Source organism: Penicillium chermesinum (assembly GCF_028974085.1).
Source record: "Penicillium chermesinum strain IBT 19713 chromosome Unknown utg000003l:1.0-5111272.0:1.0-5115320.0, whole genome shotgun sequence".
NCBI classification, from domain to species: domain Eukaryota; kingdom Fungi; phylum Ascomycota; class Eurotiomycetes; order Eurotiales; family Aspergillaceae; genus Penicillium; species Penicillium chermesinum.
This window is the reverse complement of record NW_026695313.1, coordinates 3,037,438-3,059,138: the sequence shown is the minus strand read 5'-3', so window position 1 is coordinate 3,059,138 and position 21,701 is coordinate 3,037,438. Positions and strand designations below refer to the sequence as shown.

The following is a 21,701-nucleotide window of genomic DNA, read 5'->3' as shown; positions in this document are numbered from 1 at the left end:
GTATTCATTTCTTCTTGGGACTTATTTAATACTTTAAATAATTTCTTACTTTTTGGCTGTTCTTCTCCTCCTCCTCCTCCTCCTCCTCCTCCTCCTCCTCTTCTTCTTCTTCTTCTTCTTCTTCTGTTTTATTACCTTTGTTTTCTATCATAAGAGTCGGTTCCCACGACTGAACGACTTTCCACGAACATTCTCTGCCATGAACCAACTTGTTCCCATTTCCGCTCGCATAGCTGCTCTCCCATGGCCATATACAGTGGCACGCTATAAGATATCTGGGATGAGATTTGTTGAAAGCAATGTTCATGACTAATATGGCAATCCAGCTGGTGATCAACGAGATCAACTCCAGTGGAGAAAATTAGCCCCAGAATTGTAGCGAGCAGACACCCCTCAAGGTCCTCGTTATCTGACAGCTGCCGATCAGGAGAATGATTGGCTCACAACAACCATGTATCGCCCTCGGCAAGCCTCAAGGACCTTGGGGGATAGAGTACCTCGTGAGAAAGAGGTACCTATGGGGACATTGCAAGAGATGGAGCCACACCGATTATGTAGCGTATAAAGGCGTCCATGGCCAATTCTGGCGCGGTTCGAGTGTACTTAATTTTCCCCCATATCTTCACCATAAACCATTCTTAAAACCCTTTTTCTAATAGAAGCCGCAATAATGAACGCTGATCCCGAGATCCACGATGTGATTATCGTAGGCGCTGGGCCTTGTGGACTAGGCGTAGCAGCCCGCCTCCACGAAGAAACTCCCTCAGCCGTGTTCACAGACGAAGAGCACCAGCGGTACCATTGGATCAAGAAACACACAGGAAAGATGAACCTTGTCCAAGCAGGCAGTAAGAAGAAGGGCGTCCGAGCCCAGAAATGGAATCGCGGGCAGAAACCACCCCCAAGCGAGACCGAAACCAAGCACGAGAACCACAAAGAGCGTCGAGACTCAGCCGACTCCGCTTCTTCCGTCCCATCTCTCTCTTCAGCCTCCTCTACGAGTTCGGCTGGGTCAATTTCAACACTTGTCTTAGATGGCTCGGGCGACCAGTGGATGCAGCGGTGGAATAATGCGTTTCGCACGCTCGAGATTAAGCAGCTGCGAAGCCCGATGTTTTTCCATGTCGACCCAGGTGACCGCGATGGCATGCTGGCGTATGCGCAGGAGACGGGGCGGGAAGATGACCTCTGGGAGATCTCCGGGTGCGTGGGCAAGGAGATGAGCAAGCACAAGAAGAAGAAGCGACGCCAGGGTGGAAAGAACCAGTGAGTATAGACGTGCTAAACTGTGCAGCCCCCTGGGTCTGGCTAATGATTGGGACATTTTTAGAACAATCGGCGGTGTTGAAATCGACGAACGGGATCGGAAAGACTATTTCTCGCCGTCGACGGGCCTGTTTGCCGACTACTGCGCTTCTATAACTCACCGATATGGGCTTGACGAGCCGGGGACCATCTTGAAACACGAAGTCACCGATATCACTTACGACTACCTTCCGGAAGATGGAGATTCTCCGGTGTCAAACTCCAAGATCTTTACATTGACTACCTCTTCCGGTCAAAAATTCTACAGTCGCGCAGCTGTGCTCGCTATTGGAGCCGGCGGGGCCGGTATTAACAAGATCTTCCCGTGGAAGCCCTCAAGCAAGGAAGAAGGCGCCGAGGGGTGCTGTCATAGCATGGAAATAAAGGAATTCCCCAGTCCTAATGTACGACAGAAGATCTCCGCTCGGTGGCAGACGAATGTGGTGATCGTGGGAGGTGGGCTTTCGTCTGCACAGATTTTAGATATGGCTGTGCGGAAAGGAGTAACCAAAGTCTGGTTATTGATGCGCTCAGGGTTTAAAGGTAAGACCAATTGCATATATATACGCTTCATATTGCTAAGGGTTCGAGCAGTCAAGCAATTCGATATCAGCTTAGCGTGGATGGGCAAATACAAGAACTGGGAAAAAGCGGCCTTTTGGTCAGCAGACACCGACGAAGGTATATTTAGACACAAGCGATATCATTACGAAGTGCCAGCTGACATTTTATTTTTTTTTTCCTTCTCAAGAACGCCTTGAGATGATCAAACATGCAAGGAACGGCGGCAGTATCACCCCCGCTATACAAAGATTGTTAAGCAGCACGCTGCCCACGGGCGTGCTTCAATCCACCCAAACACGGTCATCAAATCCCACGAGTACGATGTGGAAAGCAAAACCTGGACCTTGACCACCGACCCACCTATCCCCAACCTCCCCCCAATCGACTATATTTACTTTGCTACCGGGGCCCGTGCCGACGTCCTCGAGATGCCGCTTCTTGATCACATCAACGAGCAGTACCCAATCGAAGTCATCGAAGGTCTACCTTGCTTGACAGAAGATCTCATGTGGAGAGATGACGTGCCATTGTACATGACCGGGCGAATGGCGGGACTTCGTCTTGGGCCCGGAGCACCGAATCTCGAAGGGGCCAGGCTTGGCGCCGAAAGAATCTCCTGGAGCTTGGAAGAGACACTAGGGAAGAACCGGGAGGTTGGGGAGCAGTGCGAGGGGTTCTGTGGCCTTGGTAATCGGTATGCTTCGCTGCTCGAGGAGGCGGGCGAGTAGCGATTCTAGGGCTGAACTTCCGCGGGGCTCGGGCTGCTGGCGGCTATAAAGAAGTCTTCATTATGATGAAGCTTCTGAAGATCTCAACCAATCTTGCATTAACGGCATTTGCTTCCTGTTTAACGGTCGTCTGACGTCCCTGGGTCTTGTAGTAACAATCCGCGATGCTCATTCCTCCCTTCATTCCACCTTTCTCCGATAAGTAGGCGGCCACGCTCTCGGGGTTCATGAACCAGAGACTAAAACGTGAAGAATGTGGAGAATTCCTCGCTCAGCAAAAGTTTAAAGGGAGCTCCGATGTCAAAGCTTTAAAGCTTGAAGCTACCTTGACTACGTGGAAGGGCTCGCACCACGCTTTCGCCACGATGGGAAAACGCACTTGTGACAGCAGCTTGACGGATTCCACCATGGTGCAGACGGTCGATCCAGATTCCCCAATCGAGGTGCTGAAAGCACTGCCTAATAATTCGCAGAAGAACTGGCTGAAGGACCCGGGGCTGCGTCGGCTAAACCTTGGTATTGTGTTTTTGTTCTTTTCCTCAGCTGGAACGGGATACAATGGGAGTTTGATTAATGGATTACAGGTCCTACCAGAATGTGAGGGTCATTGTTCTGCAATCAAGAGAATGAGAATGATACTAAATTCTGCGAATGGCTAGTTAATATGATCATTGGTGGTCTCGATCCCAATATTGTTGGACTCCTGATCGCCGCCACATCCCTGGGCGCATTCATGTCCTTCGTACCAGCATCCTATCTGGCAGACATATTTGGCCGCCGAGTGTGCGTTGCCGTTGGTAGCTGTCTCAGTCATCATTGCCTCGATAAGCCAAGTCGCTGTGAAAGACCATTGGTCTTTCTTCGGCTTACGCGTTCTAGCAGGACTCGGGACTGGCACTGCACAGACAGCAGCTCCGCTACTTGCGACGGAGGTCGCTCATCCCCGCCAGCGTCAAACAGCCACGGCTCTTTATAATGCATGCTGGTGCTGGGGGTCAATCGCTTCGGCTGCCATCTCCTTTGCAACTTTGTACATCTCCAGCAGCTGGTCGTGGAGAGGCCCGTGTATGCTGCAAGCATTCTTCCCTCTTGTCCAGATCGTGGGCCTCTTCTTTGTGCCGGAGAGCCCGAGATGGCTGGTATCCAAGGACAGGAAGCAAGAAGCCCTCCAGATCTTGGCTCGTTATCATGCAAATGGGGATGCAGATGACGCGTTGGTTCAACACGAGTTCCACCAAATTTGCAACAATATCAACACGGAAAATATGCAGCCGGGGCACTGGAGCACATTTTTCTCGTCCAAAGGTGACCTGCATCGTCTTTCCATCTGCGTGATTGTAGGACTCATGCAAGAGTGGGCTGGAAACGGTGAGTGAAGAATCCAAGTTCGGAAGGAGTCTGTCACTAACCTTCGAAACCTGGAAAAGGGATCATCTCGTTCTATCTCGCGCCCATTCTGGCCGATGTTGGAATTACGAACGCCGCTAATCAAGCGGGAGTCAACGTGGGCATGCAGGTCTGGAATCTCTTGCTCGGCGCGATAGGAGCAGTCGCCTCTGAAAAGTATGGGCGGCGTATCCTTTGGCTCCTTTCAACATCCATGATGCTCTTTTTCCTGTCCATCACCGCGATCGTCGCGGGTCTCTTCTCCGAAAAGCAGATAACGGCGGCGGGCATAGCGGTTGTACCGATGCTTTTTCTATTCTTCGCTTCTTTCGACATCGCATATGCCCCACTCTTCATCTCCTACCCCGCGGAGATTCTTCCTTATCAGCTGCGAGCGAAGGGGCTGGCCGTGACTTTGACGACAGATGCGGCGGCTTGCTTTTTCAACCAGTATGTCAATCCCGTGGCATTCTCAGCGCTGCATTGGAAATATTACTTTGTATATGTGGGCTGCTTGATTGTTTTTCTGCTACTTGTCTATTTTCTCTTTCCTGAGACGAAAGGCCGATCACTCGAGGAGGTTTCCAGAATTTTTGAGCGTCAGCCCGAGGCCAAGGACATTGATGATCAGCAAAAGGTTGAGGAAAGGGATTTCAACCGGTAATGCCCTAGATATAATGCGTATATAGATGGCGATATTAATGGACTGAATAAAGATCGTCTCAGGTGTCGCTACTATACTGGTAGTTGGCGTCGGATCTTGTCGGATGAATCCATGTAGCGGTGACGGGACGAAATATGCTGATGTTTGCGATAATGAAGTAGAATATATTAGAACTACTCCTTGAATACAATTCAATTTGATAAGTGAGTGCTTTATGGATCTTCAGAGTCAAGTTTCTCCTCGGTATACATTGACCAGGCTGATTATGCCTCAACCTGATCCTGACCCTGTCTCTAGAGTATCTGCCTCTTTCCATAATGAAGGGGACTGTGGGGCTCTACCTCCAGTGCTCCCCCCAACAAATTCCGACTTAGACAAGTGGTTCTGGTCGGTCGACTTTTAAACGCGGTAACATACCCAGATCGCCCATCTCAGCATAGACCTGAAACAGGGATTCAAATGTATCCACAAAGCCCGTCCAACCTAACCGTCGCGCCTTGTTCATCGACAAACCGGGCACCTTGGCGAAGGCCTGGTCGCCAAAGACAAAGTTCTCTTCGACGTCGTCAAAAGGCTCTGAACGGAGCTGGCCACCAGACTCCTTCTGCAGTTGCGACCATGCTGTCTTGTTCTCCGGCTTGGAGGCCCAATCTACCAACGAGAAAGAAGCCCGATGTACAAGCGGTGGGCCATATCTGGATTTCCGGGTCAGTCAAGCCTTCAACTTAACGCATTTCCATCATCCCACTTACCCCATCGGTGTATCCGCACCCGCTTTCCCTACCAACTCAGTAAACTTGGACGGATCCTCTTCAGGCGGCACAACGCCCTTTGTAACCCCAAACCAGCGGGCCAATGCCTCGTAGAGTCTATCCCAGGTCATAGACCCCGTGTCCTGGGCGTTGAACGCCTCGTTCGTGGTCTTTTCTTCCAAGACCGCCCACTCCGAAAGGTACCCCGTCAACATGGCTGTCGAATGATGCGACTCATACTGCCACATCTCCCAGTCGCCCGGGAAAGCGATAGGCTCGCCCTTGTGCGCTTGCACAGCGGCATATATCGCCACCGGGAGGAGGGCATTCATCTGCGCGTTATTCACGGCGCCGAGCACCCAAGCCGGGCGGATGACATTCCACGCGCTACCCTGCGCCTTGCAGTATTCGAAGAGGGACCGTTCTTGCGGATAGTAGAAGTTTGGCTCCAGATGCGACGGCTGCGGATCCGATTCGACGGCTGGCGTGCGGACGCGACCGATCTGGATGCCGTAGTTCTTTGCGCCAGTTTGGAGGAGGAACCGTTTCGGGGTGATTCCGGCAATAGTGATGGCTTGGAGGAAGTTGTCCAAAAGAGCGGAGTTGACTTTGACGAGTTCGTCGGCGTTGGACCAGGCGGCGGCGCCTGGCGGGGGCTTGGGCTGGAGATATGAATAGAAGAAGATGTAGTCGGCAGTGACTTTGTTTGCCCTGAGGACATCGGCGATGCTCGCGGGCTCTTCAAGAAAGTCCGCGGCTACATGTTGCACGCGCGAGCGCTGCGATTCGGAGAGCAGGCCCATCATCTCCTGCGGCGGAGGGCGGCGGGACAATGCATAGACCTTGGTCCATCTTTCCGGGCTTTCGAGGAGTACTCGGAGGGTGTGGAAGCCGGATATCCCATTGGCGCCCGTGACTATAGCTGTTAAGCCGGTGATCGATGGGTCGAAGGTGGGGAGGTTGTGATAGATTCCGTTGTGATGCACGGGGTAGCGCTCGGAGCCCATATCGGATGAAATTGGAGGGCAGACTGGTGATTTCTTAGAGACGGAGGCTTTGCAAGATCAAATGATAATTGCATCTACTGATTCATAGCTCGGTTTATGTACAGAACTTCAAAGATACAAGCGAAACTGCTTGCCAAGCAGTTTGGTAACCGAGCACGCGAGTAACAGTACCGAGGGCTGCAAAGCGACCAGGACAGTCGCCAGTCGCCACCGTGACTTCTATTCGGTAGCTTACTGGCTTCATCACTGGCAAAGTCGCTCAATGAAGGACGATGAGATCAGTTCTGCAGGCATTTTGCCTCGTTCCCCCGCATGCATCCGAACATGTCGTCATTAGAGGAAGACGCAGGTCTTTTCCGGGTTCCAGATCTAAGGTGTTCAGACAGATCGGAAAAACGTTAAACAGATCTGCATGGACTTATCTACGGAGCGACTTGTACATTTATGCAGTCCCCCTGTATCTCCCATGCTCGGCCAAGGTGTCTTCTTAGATCCGTGAAGAAGAGATGTTTCAGAGTGCAACCTCCCGTGGACCCGGCCGTTGATCATAGGCGGATCCAGGGAACGCGCCCGCGTCCATCCCTGGTTCGCCCTGCAAACTAAGTGCAGGGTTTAATTTCCCCTACGGAGTACTGCACGGGAATCTAGGAAATTACGGTCGTCATCGGGCCTTATCTAGCTCAATCGTAGATTTGTCGATACAGAAGGGGAGAGCAGGGATCCGTTAGGCGCGAATTCAGATCGCACGCACCTCGCCTCGGGAAGGGATTCGTGATTATTATTAGCCTCGATCCTTTATGCTCGTATAGCCTCAAACCATTGGACTCTTCTATTCTTAGCGGTGGACAAAGCTCGATATTCTCGTTTACTCCAGCACACAGAAGGCCTCGACCTAGGCGCCGAGGCGGTCTGGCTTTAAGAACCGGATATTACGGAGTACGGAGTACAGAGTACAGAGGTTGGACCATTCGCATCGGATCACCTATGGGGAGTTGTGATCTTTTCAGACCGTGTGGAGTCAGGTAGACCCCTTTTCGGCGCCTTTCGAGGGATGGGGCAATAAAATCTCCTTAAAATTGGTACCTTGCCTCGCACGCCCCTTTTGCAGGGCAAGGGCGCCCCCCATTTGCCAAGAATATATGGGGGAGACCGCGCATCGTGTGCCCGTTGGTCGATCTGGCCCAGACCACGGCGCTAGAAGCACTGAGTTGTTCTATCGGGACAACTGTCGATTCACGGAATTGACTGGTTGAATCGAAGTCATTGGTGATCTGTTCGGGCGCGTAACATGGCGGTGGGAATGAAGCCGGAAGTCTCGGTTGGGTTCGAACCCTAACTGTCTGAAACGAACACAACAGACCCTGCAGAAAGCCGTAGGGTAGGGCTTTTCCCTCTGGCAAAATAGGGATTGTCCGTGAGACACGTAAGACCGGGGGCTCAGAATCGCACCGATTGGCCTCGATCGGGCAGTGTGGGGAATGCGACAAATGGCATGGTCGTTCAGGGCCGGGAGACAAAGGGTAAACAGGGCTTAGCTGTTCAGGGCCTTTCCAGGGCGTTACCAGGGGTCAAGGGAAGTGGTTAGGAGTTGGGCATGGAGTATTGAGGCTATGGAGATATAGAAAAGTCAGGCACATTCCAGTTGTCGAGCATTCCGATCGCAACACGTGTATGACAAGTCGAACTCTTCAAAGTGAACAGGGGCCGGTTAAGGAGCAGACGTGACTGTGTACTCCGTACCCTGTTTACCAATTACCGGGTCCGGGTGCCTGAGCCCACAAGTAGAGAGTACACGCACAGGCAGCGCCCATTCACTTGGCGGGGAGGTACCAGTGACTAACCGTCGTTCACTCTGACAGAGTCTGGCCCAAGGTTCCACTGGGGCCCTCCACCAATCAGCGGCGACCGTGGCTGCATGGCGTTCAGGAACCACTTCACTCGCACCAATCACGGGCGCCCAGCCCCTGATCCTGATTTTCACTATGGGACTGTAGGAACTCGCCCACATCCCTAATATCAGTAGCCCCCATCCTCCCTTTTCCTTCTTATTCCTACCCATCGTCACTCTTTCTGAATCATCTGGGAACTTTCGAGCGTTTTTTTCTCGCTCTGTCACTCATTATCTTCTTTCGTTTAAAAGATTCCCAACATGCAGTACAAGGGTTCCCTTCTTTTGGCCGCTCTCGCCGGCTCGGCCATCGCTCGCCCTCACGGCCATGAGCGCCGCCACGCCCACCCCAAGGCTGCGATCGAAGAGGTCGCCGCTCCCGCTGTGACCGACGTTGCTGCCATCGAGGAGCGTGCCGTTGGTGATGTGGTCTATGCCACTATCGACAACGTCCTCGTCTCCTGGATCAACCAGTGGGCTGGCGATGCTTCCACCACTTCCTCCACTTCCACTCCCACTCCCGTCGTTGTTTCGACCGCCACCGCTGCTCCCACTACCACCGCCAAGGCTGCTCCCACCTCTGCCAGCTCTGGTTCTGGCTCCGGCTCCGGCTCCGGCTCCAGCTCCAGCTCTGGCGGTGACTGGACCTCCTACCCCTCCGATGGCCAGTTCTCCGAAGAAGGCTTCGGTGCCTCCAACTACGTCGCCCAGGCTCTCGGAATTGAGTGGAAGGGCAACACGGGTCTCCCCTGGGGTAGCAACATCATCGAGGTTGATGCCGCGGACGCCAACAAGTACCGCAACGTCATTCGTTTTGATGGTGCTGAGTCCGGTGACTGGACTATTCTGTTCTGGAACAAGATGGGCCCCGACAGCCAGATGACCGGTTTCTTCTCCCCCAACAAGGCCCTTGACTTCACCATCCAGCCTGGCGAAACCAAGTACGTTGCCATCGCTGACCAGTCCACCGGTGGCTGGACCGCCTACAAGGGTGACACGGCTCCTCTCTCCAGCTATGGCGCTTACGCTGCCACCTGGGGTGAGTTCACCATGCGCGCTGCCCCCGAGTTCAGCTCCTGGGATGTTTCCTGTATCCAGGCCCAGAAGGCTGGCAAGGAGATCCAGGGTATGAAGATCTGCATGCACGACGGAACTTCTTGCTCTTCCATCACCAACGGCATGGGCTCCGTCATCAATGCCTACACCGCCGCCGAAGAGGCAGTGAACGGCATTGGTGGCAACGTCCGAGACGAGGCTATCCGTCTCCTTGTCAACCTGGACTACGCCTAAATGTTGAATGGATCTACTTCAATGTCAGCGTGATCTTGTTTATCTTGCGTGCGCACATGGTCTTTGGTCGGGAATGTCTTCATGTGGTGGAGCCTAACCGTGTTGACTTTTCCCGGCTGCTCTTCCGCGGATCCCTTGTCTGCTTGTTCTGAGGAAGCGCATACATACATATCTGGTCATGACCTGCGCCACTCTTATGATTCTCTGTACATATACCACCTGAGTTAGTTGATATGCACTTTTTTTTCCTTTTCATTCATCCTCAGGGTTTTGGTATCTCGTACCTCTTGTATTTTTCTGTGACACCCAATTTTAATAGGCTCGGTCTTGGTGTGGCCAGGTTAACTGTTTCCCTTGTAGACTCAGGGAGCATAATTCGATGACTCCCGAATTCGATAGCTATCTGGAAGCCCCTAGATTTATTTTAGTCCCGGGCTCGTGAGACTGCTGAGTCGCTATTAATATTCCATTCCAAGGTCCCTTTTATGGAAACTCTGTTAGCATCATAATACACGGTTCTTCTGGGAGCTCATGGTGAATTTTGGGTAGTAGTTGATTTGTCCTCACGTTTTGAAGAATCCTCATGCACTGCCTTAGTAGTGTGCTCATCCCTGCTTGGTGGACGTAGCCCGTTAGATGATTTGGGATGTAAGTCGATATCGACCAAGGTGATCGAGGATGACTTGCTTTGCGGAGTAAAAGGTGGAATCTCTGGATTAGGAGAACCTGCACAATATGGAGTACTAGGAAATCAGGGACGCTTTCCATTATCTTATAACAGCACCCAAAGAATCCAGCAAACTGTGCAAAATACTGACCACCCACATCGCGGCTCAGAATCGACCGGGCCAGATTCATAATTATGGAGACCTATGGAGTCATGACAAATGAATAACAGGGAAACAACCAGGATCTTGACGGTGCAGCGGCTACTCGAAACCGCTGGTGTTTTGTTTAGGGGGGGCCGAAGTGAATAGTCTTGCAGATGCGGGATAATCTACTTGGTGCTAAGGCGGAGCTAAAACGGCGGCGCTAACTCAGCGCTCCCTACAGGCTCAAGGACTACCCGCCAAGGCTGATTCGCCTATCGACCCCGCCTGCTGACCCCGCCTAATTGAGCCTCGCTGCCCTCTTTGCCCTCGTTTATTTCAAATAAACGCGAGTTAGACAGCAAGCAGATGTTGCATATTCTCTATCCGAGAGCTATGATGCCTTCTCCTCTTGACGGAGAAATCTATGGTGTAAGAAGAAGCCTGGGGGATAGATATAAAATGAAGGACCAATGCTAACCTTCGGCAGCAGGGGTCTAATGCAAGTCTGCACAGCGACTTTTGCAAGGGTCGTTCCATGGGTGGTCCACATAGCGCTTGAGGTGCGTCTAGAACAATCATCTTAGTGGTTGATGCAGATGTCCACTAGATTTTGTGATAGGGTCGGTGCTACGACATTGCCCCTCTTGGATGTTACCCAGTCCGACTCGGAGACCTTGTCGCGGCTCTGGCAACCCCGCTTGCCAGCTGTGGATTTTAATAAACATAAGGCGCCACCCACTATGATTTCTCATGAAACAATCTCTTCCTCATCTATATGCCCTTGTGGCCTATCGAGAGGACCGCTTGATGGCCCCTTTATGATTGATTATGGATACTCGACAGTATAACACGGCCGAAGACCGTGGTCTTCTGGGTCGGAACCCATTATTTCTCCACCATGTTCGATCCAGCCGGTCTGTTTCATCTAGTGGGACTTATCACGAAGACAGAGATAATTCGAGTGTTAGTAGTCTGGGGCCAAACGAGGGCCAGCCATTAGACCAGCCCTTGGAGGTTAACGGGGGTTTCTCTGACGTCGACATCGATCCACAAGCATCAAAACCCGAAACCGCGAGATGGGCTCCGTATACGTTCAGCCCCTATTTTTTAGGTACATTGAGTATTGTTGCACTTGGTCTTTGTCTGACTACATTTCTGCTTTGGTGGAGATCCTCGACGAACAATGGCTTAGGGCCTGATGATGGGTCCTCTGCTGTCCTATTCGGATGGCGATACAGCCCTACCCTGATCACCGTGATCTATATCCAATTGACGTCGATGTTATTCAATGATGTGAAGCGAACCGAACCATTTGCTCGATTGGCAAGACCTGAAGGCGCAACCGCTTCTACAAGCATCCTTCATACGCCCGGCCCCTGGTGGGTAGCTTTGTACGATGGATTCGCCAAGAAGAAGAACGGATCCCGCAGCTGGATCTTGATCTGTGCTTCTTTTGTCAATATAATAGGCTTTCTGGCCATTTCTCCACTGTCGTCCGCCTACCTTTACTCCGAAAAAGTCCACATCCTGAAACCCACGGATTTCTTCCAATTATCCCCGTCCGCCCAATCGCCTCTCCCTCTCGACCAAGACCGCACCACCAATTTCCGAGCTATCGCCAATCTGTTGCAAAATGTCTCGACTTCGCCTTGGATTACAGACGATTATACTATCCTCCCATTTTGGCCTGCCAGCTCGCCCAAGCCAATAAACACACTGCCAACATCCCCTTCCGAGACATGGAAGGGACAGACAACCATGTTCAAGAGCGAGCTCAGCTGTACGAAGATGAAATTGGAGGCGGAAGCCAATAGCTCGTATTCTTTCCAGGAACACACCTCTGCTGAGCCGGCTGTTTCCATGATGTGGTCAGCACCCAACGGGTGCAAGTACGGAATGGAAGTTAGCTACCCCCTATTTGAAAACGGTGGCGGGAGCTGGTCCAATGCTTCATCATTTCTCTACGCGGAAGACTTAACTGTACTCACTGGTCAAGTCTCTTCTCGCGTCAATAGTACAGCCGCTTGTGACGGCCATGAACTTCTCATGGTCACAGATCCTTGGACTACAGTTGAGGGCACGTTTACGGCTCAACTGTGCGAGACCAAATACTACATGGCGAATATTACTGCTTCCGTTGCCCTCGCGGGGACGAGCCGGAGATAACTTTTGACGAGAAAGAATACAGACGAAATAAAGTGGCTATCCCAGAAAGTCTCATGAACACCACGCAGTTCGAAGATCTATTCTTGAGCGCAGATTGGTCTTCTTACATGATCTCGATCATCTGGTTAAATTCTGAGATGCTTGGCGGCGCTGCTGTCCTTCTTGGTGCACTTTACAACTATAACATGACTGAGCTAGTCAATGATCCTAATCTTATTCATTCGGCAGCAAAAGCAAAGCAGAGATATTTCGGAGAGGTACTGCAGGCAGCTTTGGGTCAACCTGGTTCCTCTCAACATATCAGCACCAAGGGCCATGTGAATGCCATTGAAAGCCGTGTTGTAGTCCAAGCTGGACCTGCGATCGCGCTAGGGGTTCTTTTCGCTATCTCGTTCTTTCTTTTGGTTGCAGTCTGGTGGCTCTCACAGCATCGTCGCCGACCCTTGAACCTAAGAAGGGACCCAGCAACGGCCGTGGGAGTTGCTTATTTGGTGACGCAGAATGAGAGGTCAAGAGCTGGGTTCCAAGTATTACGGCAGCCCGACTCGAAGTATTTGGAGGAAAAGATCGGAAAAGAATATTACTATATCGACTCCCAGGGACTATCCAGAGGTGACTCTGAGCTACCACAGGACCACGATTCTATACAATCAGAGAACGGAACTCCGGCACTCCTTCGTCTTCCAGTCCTTCTGGTGCTTGTTCTCATCCTGGCTCTTGTGATCGTTGGAGTCGCCGTTCTTTATCACTATGCTGAAAGTTACCGGTTATATGGCAAGGCCTTCGTGTACCAGGTTCAACTATCTTTCCTTGGCAATGGCATGTCTTCGGTGGCCCCTTTCTCGATGATCCCAACCGTCATAGCGACCCTTATTGGTCTCTGGTGGGGTGCTATCGATGATAATTTTCGTCGTCTGCAACCATTCTTATCCATGTCAAAGAATGATCCTCCTTGCAAACAGGGCGCAGACTTGTCGTACCAATCCTCCTACTGGATGTGGGCGGCTGGAAAAGCGGCCTTCAACAGACATTGGTTACTCTTCCTTGTCGCTCTGGGCTCTACCCTATCTCCCGTCTGTAAGTGACCAGGAATCTTGCTTCGAGCCCCGTTTGAGACTATCGCTAATGATAAACTCATCAGTCACTACCACAATGTCGGCTCTCTTTGAGAGAGGCACTGGCAATATCATTCGGCCGGTGGACCTTGAACGTCAATTAGAAGTTCGTGAGATCCCTTTCATCTTCGAAACGATGCAATCAACCTACCCTGGCGGGCTCACAACGAGCGACTATACGGCAACAATTCTTGGAGACCTTTACAAGAATATCTCATCATATTGGATGTATACTGCTACCATTCAATTAGCTTTGAACGGCTCTGAGCCTGCTTGGAGCAAGGATGGATGGAATTTTGTCCCACTTGATCTTTCCAACATCACATCTGCAGATTCCTTGGCCAGTATAGGTGCCAGCAAACCAGACAGCCTCAGTTCGGAGACCCAGACAAACGTGACATTCAACACGCCAGCTATTCGTGGGCGCATCGAGTGTAGTCAGCCTCCTGTAGAAGCTCTTGCTAATGTGAGCAATTGGCTCACGCCTACTTATTTAACCAATCACAAGCTCTACAATCAGACTACGGTCCCGGCCAACCTCGAAGGAGGTTACGAGCTTGGCGCTTCCCATGGGGTTGAGCACCAAGCCTCTCAAATTATTCCGCTGCTGCCATCACAGAATCTGACAGAATGTCCCGGATGCACAAATGTCTTTGTCAACCCATCCCAAATCATGTGCTGCGGAAATAGCTCAACCAATTCAAGACAGGGAGATGTCGGAGTAGGCTATTGGTCGCCGAACCACGGTCTCGCCTACATGCAGTCCACTCCTCGTCAATGGCAGAGAAATTTCACCACTAAATGGATTCACGGGGAGGCTGTCACTGGCATCAAAATCGTCGACACCTTAGGGTACCCCGATCCAGCGCTTCTGTTCCCCGAGCCCCCGTCGATGTCACTCTTCAACTGCAGGCCTATTGTCGAGAGCGCCAACGCGAAAGTCACAGTGGACTCGTCAAATGGCAATGTCCAGACTTTCAGTATCCTAAGTGATATCCAAGAAGAGACAGAGCCCTGGTTGGATAACTTCCTCCCCATAATGGCTCATCAATCGTCGATGATTATGGCTATATGTCCTACAATGTGACGCTTAGGTAAAGAAGACCAATCAACGTTTACAGTCTGAGTATGCAGAAACTGACGACTTCGTTTGGAAATCCAACAGCTATGGACGACTTTTCACAGCCACGATGCTCTCATCAGCAGACATCCTTCACATATCCGGATCAGACCATTCCATTGGGTATACGGTGGAAGATCTCCGCGACAACACATATACCATCCGAGATCAGATGAAAGGCCTGAACATGGATTTCATGACCTACTCCATGTACTCGATGGCCGGGAAGGATCCGAAGGCCCTTCTGGACCCCGACACATTCACCCATCTGGCGCAAAAGACGTACACGACCTTCTTCCAACACTTCATCAGCAAGAACATCTCCATGGAAACCGGGGGCTGGGGCTACCAGAAGATCAACGCAAGCTTACCCGCTAGTCTCCAAGAAGTGGTGGATATTGATCAACTTGGACTTCCGGGGAAGACAGCTTCAAAGTACCAGGATAAAAAGCATCCCATCTCTCATACGAATCGGACAGTCCAAGTCCATGTTTCGCAGGAGGTCGAGCTGCTTCAGATGAATACCGTGGCGGTGGGGTTGAGCATTGGTATCCTTGGATGGCTGGTCTTGACAACTGCGGTGGTCGCCCTTGCGCAGAAGCATTACTTCGGTTCTCTCGTGCGCAATGTGGAAAGTCTAGGCGATGTTCTAGTTCTGATCGCGGGAAGCGCCAACTTCTTGCAGGTGGTGCGGGAGATCGAGGCAGGGAGGCTGTCGCCTGATGACTATGAGAATCTCAGAACACGACTCGGATGGTTCATGGATGAGGAGGGGCACCTGCGATGGGGGATCGAAATGGAGCAAAGCTACGGCGAAGGGCCCGATGTCAATTGGGTTACGAAACCGACCTTTTCCAAGGAGAAAGGCGCGAGTACGTGGAATCTTGCCGATGAGCAGAACGTGTAAATAGTCCACGGATGCAGATTGTACATATTTTTTTTTGGTATATCCAGGATAGAAACGCTGAATGATCTGAAGGAAACAAGTAGTCATCGTCTATAGTAAAAATACAGATTTTTTGAAGGGATCTATAGCCCTCGCTCAAAAACACAAAACATACATCTTCCGAGCGGAAGACGCCTTCCGCGTTAGATCTGGGAGAGATTCGCACTGCTCAAGAAATCGGTAGCGACGACGTTGTCAAACGCAGCGTCATTCTGAACAATGTCTTCTTCTGCCTCTTCTTCTTCGTCGTCGCCCTGCACTGCCAAGCTCAGTAAGCCGGTATGCATCACGTAACCAACGAGCGCGGCGGTTCCAGCCACCACAGTCGCAATAGACAAGTACATATCTTTCTTTTGAGAGTCAGCATACGTTGAAACGATCTCCTTCTCCTTCTCTGATAAGTCAGAGTCGGACTCAGCCGCCTGCCTAAGGCGGTCATTCCCCCGAATCTCACGCAGGAAAGGCGTGGCGTCGGCTAACGTTGACAGCAGGGTGCTCCCAAACAGCAGCCAGGGAGATCCGGCCAGGTGCGCGCCAAGGCAGCGGCGACGGAGGGACTGACTGTGGTGCGAACGCATGGGCAACCTCCACAGACTCACTGCCAAAGCAGCGCTGGCGCAGACGCTCGGTGTACGCCGAGAGAAGTGGGGCCTTGGCGCGCATGGCGTCCCGAAGCCACGGGAAGGTCAGCTCGGGAATGAGCGCCAGGGCAAGATACCCGAGCGCGATGCAGTCCAGGCTTGACGGCAGGTCTGTCTCATCTGAGGCGAGGAGGAAGGGCTTTTGGCCGAGCATGGCTTCGAGAGGCTCAAAGAACTCGCTTGTCAGGGCGTCGATGCGAAAACTGTCCTGTTTCGCGGTCCGGCCGAGCAGGGTGGACACGGTGTCGCGAGGTCGGGGGATCAAGTTCTTGGGTACCTGACCCGTAGCGGCGGCGGCAGAGTGTTCGCGCTCGCGCTGTTCTTCGAGCGCTTGGAGGTCCAGGGACGAGAAGCCCAGATGCCCGGTGCGGGCCTTAGCTGCGCTATGCAGTTTCGGGGGTAAAATCCATTGGTTGGGCCATTGGAGTAGATTTCCGTATGCAGGAGAGGTATTTCCGTAGTAGTTCTGGCTAGAGACGTACAGGGAGAGATCGATGAGGGTTTGGCCGCGAGATTCGATGAAGGAGGAGAATCTGTAAAAACCCGCCACCATTCAAGTTAGCAGACCGATCGTTGCCAGCGAAATGTAGCCCATCACTTGTATCTTCTGCTTTGACGTACGCGAATTTATCGGCTTTTTTTGACTCGTCCAGTTCCTGGTCTAGATCCCATTCGCCTTGCGAGTACTGTCGGAGATAATCGACAATGTTGCGGAATCGGCTCACCCACACCGAACCATACTGGAGTGCAGGGAGTTCACCTGGCAAGCAATCAGGATGAGTTAGCTTTCGCTTTTTTTTTTTGGACTCAGAAGCATCAGATCCCTGCATGTGGCTTGGGGTCCCGAGGGCCATCACATCAACTTACCGGTAGGGGACACGGAGGGATCGCTCGTTGCGACAAGCTCCCACGCTTGTCTGGGGAGGGCCAAGGAGCAGTATGCCACTGTAGCAAGACATTGCGCATCAATTGAGGGCAGACCGAAGGCCGGTCCCCACACATGCAATTGCAGCTTCATGGTGGTTTGCGCGTGGAGATGGAAACAGCAGCCGTGGGTGAGATGGGCCGCAAATCACGTGTCTACCTCCGCAAAGTATAGTACACTCGCCGACGCCTGTCGATCCTCTGCACGCCCGCATCTTCTTGATTCGCAGGGTGACTTTTCTTGGGTCGGTTAGCTCGATCGGACAGATGCTGATAACCATGGTTCCAGTTGCCACTTCTCTCTCGTTTCTGGTGATATTTTCCCGGCTTCTAGGCTCTAGGCTCTCAGGGCTGGGGATCCCGCTAAGGATTTCCCCTTCTTTCCAACATCCGATCCATATTTGCAAATGAAGACGGACACGGACTTCGTAGAAACTTCAACTTACCCACCTGTAATTAGGGGGCCTTAACTCTGCTTCGCAACTAGGCACCATAATTCAGCCCCTCGGATCCACAGATAATGGCAAGTCTATTCAGATTACGCTCGTATTCTACCTGAGACACGCAAACCGACGTGCGTTGCGTATAGACGGGGTGGTTTATGCTCCGTCCTATCCGCACGACACGCCAGCATCTTACCCAGGTAAACGACCCGGTGGAGCCGACTCATCTGGAGGATCGATAAGAGCCCGTGACCTCACAGAACACGTGGCTGCGCAAGAGCCCCCTCTTCTCTTCAGCTGGAAGCCATTGGCGTCCTGGGCTGTTGGGAGTGGAGTCCGAGTCCAAGGCGCCTGAGTCACAGCCCCAGCATATGCGGAACTGCGCCGATTATCTCTCGGGGCCGAGGATCCAGTAGCAGGTTCCGAGTACCTGGACAAGGAACCAGGTTCAACACTTGGACTAATCACGAGCGCTCGGACATTCGGACTTGCCTGTCGACCCCCTCTTTCCCCTCGCCTTTTCAGGTCTTCCTATGGGGCCATTTCCTGCGGATGCATGAGGGTATCTCATATCGCAGCTTGGATGCGCGATATACTTTACCTTGATGCCTTTCGCAGCCCACTAAAACACGCCATGCATACCCATACACCACGGCCCTGTCCTTCGGGTATACCGCTAACTGGTGATGCGAAGAGGGGCAGTCTAGCTCGCTGGTTATCGTTACTGACTTCTGTATCTGTTCTCAGACGATATCTGCCTTGTTTTTCTTGCCTTTCTTTCTTTCTCTCTTCCGGGGAGGGGCCGGATTGAGGATAGCTGATACCCGGGGAGCTTCCCCCCCCCCACTTTGAGACAGCAGGTCAAGATCAATGCGTGATGCCTTGAGACGATAAGATTGGCCCGGATGCATTTGACATCGGCCCCAATCGGCCCGTTTTGACGTCAGATTCTTGCGTTTGCACCTCAGCAATCCAAGGTTTGGATTGACAACCTGGGCCACTCGCTTGGCAGCATCCCTGTCGTGAGGTCCGATGCAACCGTCATGGTAGCGGATTCTGACTGGTGAAACGGGGGTCGAGCCGCCGACGCGTTTCATCCTACCGCGAAAGCAGTCGTGCAGGGGCGTTTACCCACTAATCTGGAGCCAAGACTTGGGCAATGTACTGGGGGTGGATAATATGCACGACATTTGAAAAAGATGAAACAGATTGCTTTGCGGGGGTATATATTAAGTCTATGATACATGCCGTTGATTCAGATTCGGCCCGATGCATGCTGCTAAAGTGCAAGCGCGAATAGAAAGGACAGCCAAGAAAGAAGAAGCCAAAAAAAAAAAAAAGTAAACAGCAAAAAAAAATCAAAAGCCAAAGATCGTCAAAATATTACAAAGGATTGAATGGGCCATGGCCAGGCATGACATGCAAAGTAAAGATGAGGTATACGATGCGTGGACAGCTCGTATGATGCAAGGTGACGCAAAAGCGACGGAATAAATGCAAAACGGGACGCTACCAGGATGCAACTCGTAGGCGCATGGCCGGTAAGACCGTCTTATGCCAATGGCCGTGCCCCAAATTGGAGCTTTGATTTCTCCGCACCTGCGGATCAAAGCCCATGTGTTCGAGCCCAAGAGGGGCCCAGGGGGGGGCCGGGTCTCCCCGCCCCGTTGACGGGCCAAGATAAGGGGAGCTGGAAAACGCTGAAAGAACCAAGCTGAAGAGGCTCCCCGGCGTTTCCGGAGTCATGGGCAAGAAAGCAAGAATAACAAGGTCGAGCTTGAAAGAGAAGCCCTTTGTGGCGCCGGCGCCAAGGCCTTCGAAGTGAAAGACCGGGGTAAAAATGTTAAAATACGAGAAAGAAACAAAAAAAAAAAAAGCAATTCTGTCTCTTGGCCTCGTATTGCTGGAAGCGAGCTAACAGCTCCTCGTTTTGGCCGGAGGCGCGGGTCGGGGATGTATCTCTTTAACCATAGCGGAGGCTCGAGGCAGAGCGCTGCGGCGAGGACCCGGCAACCGTTTGAAAACCGGGAGGGCCGAAGGAGACAGGGTAGTAGATCAGGATAAAGATCAAATGCCGAATCGAGGTCAAAAAGTCGTCAAAGAGCCGGGAACCAGGTCGAGATCGAGGTCAGTCGTATCCATGAGGTAAAGCCCTCCCCCAGGTCGTGGGCGTCAGTTCAGAGCTGGCGCCAAAGTCATCACGGTCGTTTTGGGAGAAGCCACTCTATTTGGGGAGCGGAGGCAGAGGGCCCTTGGGTGGGGGACCCGGGCAGGGAGGAAATTGAGAGGTTCCGACAGAAGGCATTGTGTGGAAGAGGCGAGGAGCTTCAAGTTGGGAAGAATAGAAGAAGCTGGTAGTGGAAGTAGTAGTAGTAGTAGCCGGTATCTTGCGAGTCGACGGAGTTTCGGAGATTTGAAGTTATGGAAGGAAAATTCAGAAAGCTAGCGAGAGAGAGAGACGCTCTTATAGCAGAAGGATCTCCCGATCCCCTCCCCAAAATAATAATAAAAATTAAACCCCATTACGGAGACAGTAGGACTAATTTACTCTAGTGCAGTGCTAACCTTCCCCCCATCGAGCATCCCTGCCATGAACAGGAGGCTGAGTATCCACCTCATCTGACGTAGTGTATTAAATTGCGATTGACTTAGCGGGCCCATGAGTAATACTGCCCATGCCCCAGGCACTCCACCCAATGGAAATCCGCCTTGGAATTTCTAGAAGCTCCCCCACCCGTAATTCCCTAATCCCGTGTGGCGCAGGCAGGTCGTGGGTGAACGGCTAGTGGATTAGGGTAAAAGGGGGTGGAGTGCCCTGCGCTCGGCAAAAAGAAGGATACTGGGAATGAAAAGAAAGGAAAAGAAAGAGAATGAAATCATCACACCTCCACGGGTTCTGCTCTTTCCCTTTTCGGAGCACAGAGGATGAGACATGGGTTCCAACTGACTACTAAAGTATGCGCTGAGCCATGCGCCTACTAAGCTATAGGTGGAATGCCCTCTTCGTTAGGCTTTATCCTGGTACAGATGGTTTCACTTCGACCCCGTAAGAGTAGTAATCATCATGAGACCACGCGAGGTGACAACTGGGAATAGACAATCTCCCGCGGCCCCACTAATGCCTCCATTGGGACGGTTCCTGCGGTGAACGGATGGAAGGAGACTTTTTTTTTTTCGTTTTTCTTTTTCCTTTTTCGTTTTCCTTTGTTGGTTTTCTTGCCTTTTTCTTTTTTTACTCTATTTTTTTTTTTAATAATGATCATTTTGCTCTTAATCATCTTCCCCTTATCCGACAATCATATTCGACAGTGACATGCCCTCGTATGCTATTCTGTGTAACCTCAGCCCTGTTGTTTTTGTCAGCTCAGCCAGATTGAACGGCTCAACGGTCTCCGTCAAGGGTGGTAAGCTGACTCACCGGGTAAAAAAAAAACCCAAACCACTGGGGCCTCATAAGGGGCCAAAAAAGGATGAACGTGAATAAGGTCCAGCTCGGACTGCAAACACACGTGGATTGTAGATCGCCAGATTAGGGATAGCTGTCGGCCCTGAGAACCCATGGATTACAGTTGCGCATCAACGCCGTTCCGTATTGTGACCAGAATGCCGGGATACCAAGGCTGAGCAAGGTTCAGGCTTCCAGCTGAAGATAGGTGACACGCACAGCCCTGATTCGCGGGTAAAGGGCGCATCAGCATGACGCTTATGCTATTCTATGACCTGTCCGGTCCTTCCAAGGTTGTCAAGATAACGCTCAGGCAGACACGGGTCGCACAGTTCGGCTACGACAATCATCTTGCAAAACGTGTTTTCTTTTTCAAATCTGACACTAGGGGGATCAGTCTCATCCCCAAGGACCCATTGCGTTCCAAGGTTCACGGTCAGGTACCCGACGGTAAAAAAAAAGGCCAAAGCACAGTAAAATGCGGGATGAAAGACAGGGACGGCTC

General features: G+C 51.8%; 8 protein-coding genes across 8 annotated transcripts; 5 read left to right on the top strand and 3 right to left on the bottom strand.

Annotated features, from left to right (window-relative positions):
• Positions 1–25: 25 nt before the first annotated feature.
• Positions 26–307, bottom strand: N7468_004086 (uncharacterized protein; the record flags this gene model as incomplete). Its single annotated transcript, XM_058473383.1, has 1 exon — positions 26–307. The coding sequence occupies one exon, from the start codon at positions 305–307 to the stop codon at positions 26–28; it is 282 nt and encodes a 93-aa protein (XP_058332386.1).
• Positions 308–670: 363 nt separating this feature from the next.
• N7468_004085 (FAD binding domain protein) lies at positions 671–2,597 on the top strand (the record flags this gene model as incomplete). The annotated part of the gene is made up of 4 exons (XM_058473382.1): positions 671–1,266; positions 1,331–1,848; positions 1,900–2,018; positions 2,085–2,597. The coding sequence occupies 4 exons, from the start codon at positions 671–673 to the stop codon at positions 2,595–2,597; spliced, it is 1,746 nt and encodes a 581-aa protein (XP_058332385.1).
• Positions 2,598–2,824: 227 nt separating this feature from the next.
• N7468_004084 (uncharacterized protein) lies at positions 2,825–3,973 on the top strand (the record flags this gene model as incomplete). The annotated part of the gene is made up of 2 exons (XM_058473381.1): positions 2,825–3,113; positions 3,399–3,973. 2 exons carry the CDS (start codon positions 2,825–2,827, stop codon positions 3,971–3,973), a joined length of 864 nt encoding a protein of 287 aa, XP_058332384.1.
• Positions 3,974–5,017: 1,044 nt separating this feature from the next.
• Positions 5,018–6,406, bottom strand: N7468_004083 (SDR family oxidoreductase; the record flags this gene model as incomplete). Its single annotated transcript, XM_058473380.1, has 2 exons — positions 5,018–5,342; positions 5,400–6,406. The coding sequence occupies 2 exons, from the start codon at positions 6,404–6,406 to the stop codon at positions 5,018–5,020; spliced, it is 1,332 nt and encodes a 443-aa protein (XP_058332383.1).
• Positions 6,407–8,555: 2,149 nt separating this feature from the next.
• aspf4 (allergen Asp F4) lies at positions 8,556–9,584 on the top strand (the record flags this gene model as incomplete). Its single annotated transcript, XM_058473379.1, has 1 exon — positions 8,556–9,584. The coding sequence occupies one exon, from the start codon at positions 8,556–8,558 to the stop codon at positions 9,582–9,584; it is 1,029 nt and encodes a 342-aa protein (XP_058332382.1).
• A 1,640-nt stretch (positions 9,585–11,224) lies between these two features.
• On the top strand, positions 11,225–12,562 carry N7468_004081 (DUF3433 domain-containing protein; the record flags this gene model as incomplete). Its single annotated transcript, XM_058473378.1, has 1 exon — positions 11,225–12,562. The coding sequence occupies one exon, from the start codon at positions 11,225–11,227 to the stop codon at positions 12,560–12,562; it is 1,338 nt and encodes a 445-aa protein (XP_058332381.1).
• Positions 12,563–12,615: 53 nt separating this feature from the next.
• On the top strand, positions 12,616–15,704 carry N7468_004080 (uncharacterized protein; the record flags this gene model as incomplete). The annotated part of the gene is made up of 3 exons (XM_058473377.1): positions 12,616–13,639; positions 13,704–14,760; positions 14,843–15,704. 3 exons carry the CDS (start codon positions 12,616–12,618, stop codon positions 15,702–15,704), a joined length of 2,943 nt encoding a protein of 980 aa, XP_058332380.1.
• A 182-nt stretch (positions 15,705–15,886) lies between these two features.
• N7468_004079 (glutathione S-transferase family protein) lies at positions 15,887–17,402 on the bottom strand (the record flags this gene model as incomplete). The annotated part of the gene is made up of 4 exons (XM_058473376.1): positions 15,887–16,165; positions 16,224–16,917; positions 17,006–17,144; positions 17,252–17,402. The coding sequence occupies 4 exons, from the start codon at positions 17,400–17,402 to the stop codon at positions 15,887–15,889; spliced, it is 1,263 nt and encodes a 420-aa protein (XP_058332379.1).
• Positions 17,403–21,701: the final 4,299 nt, after the last annotated feature.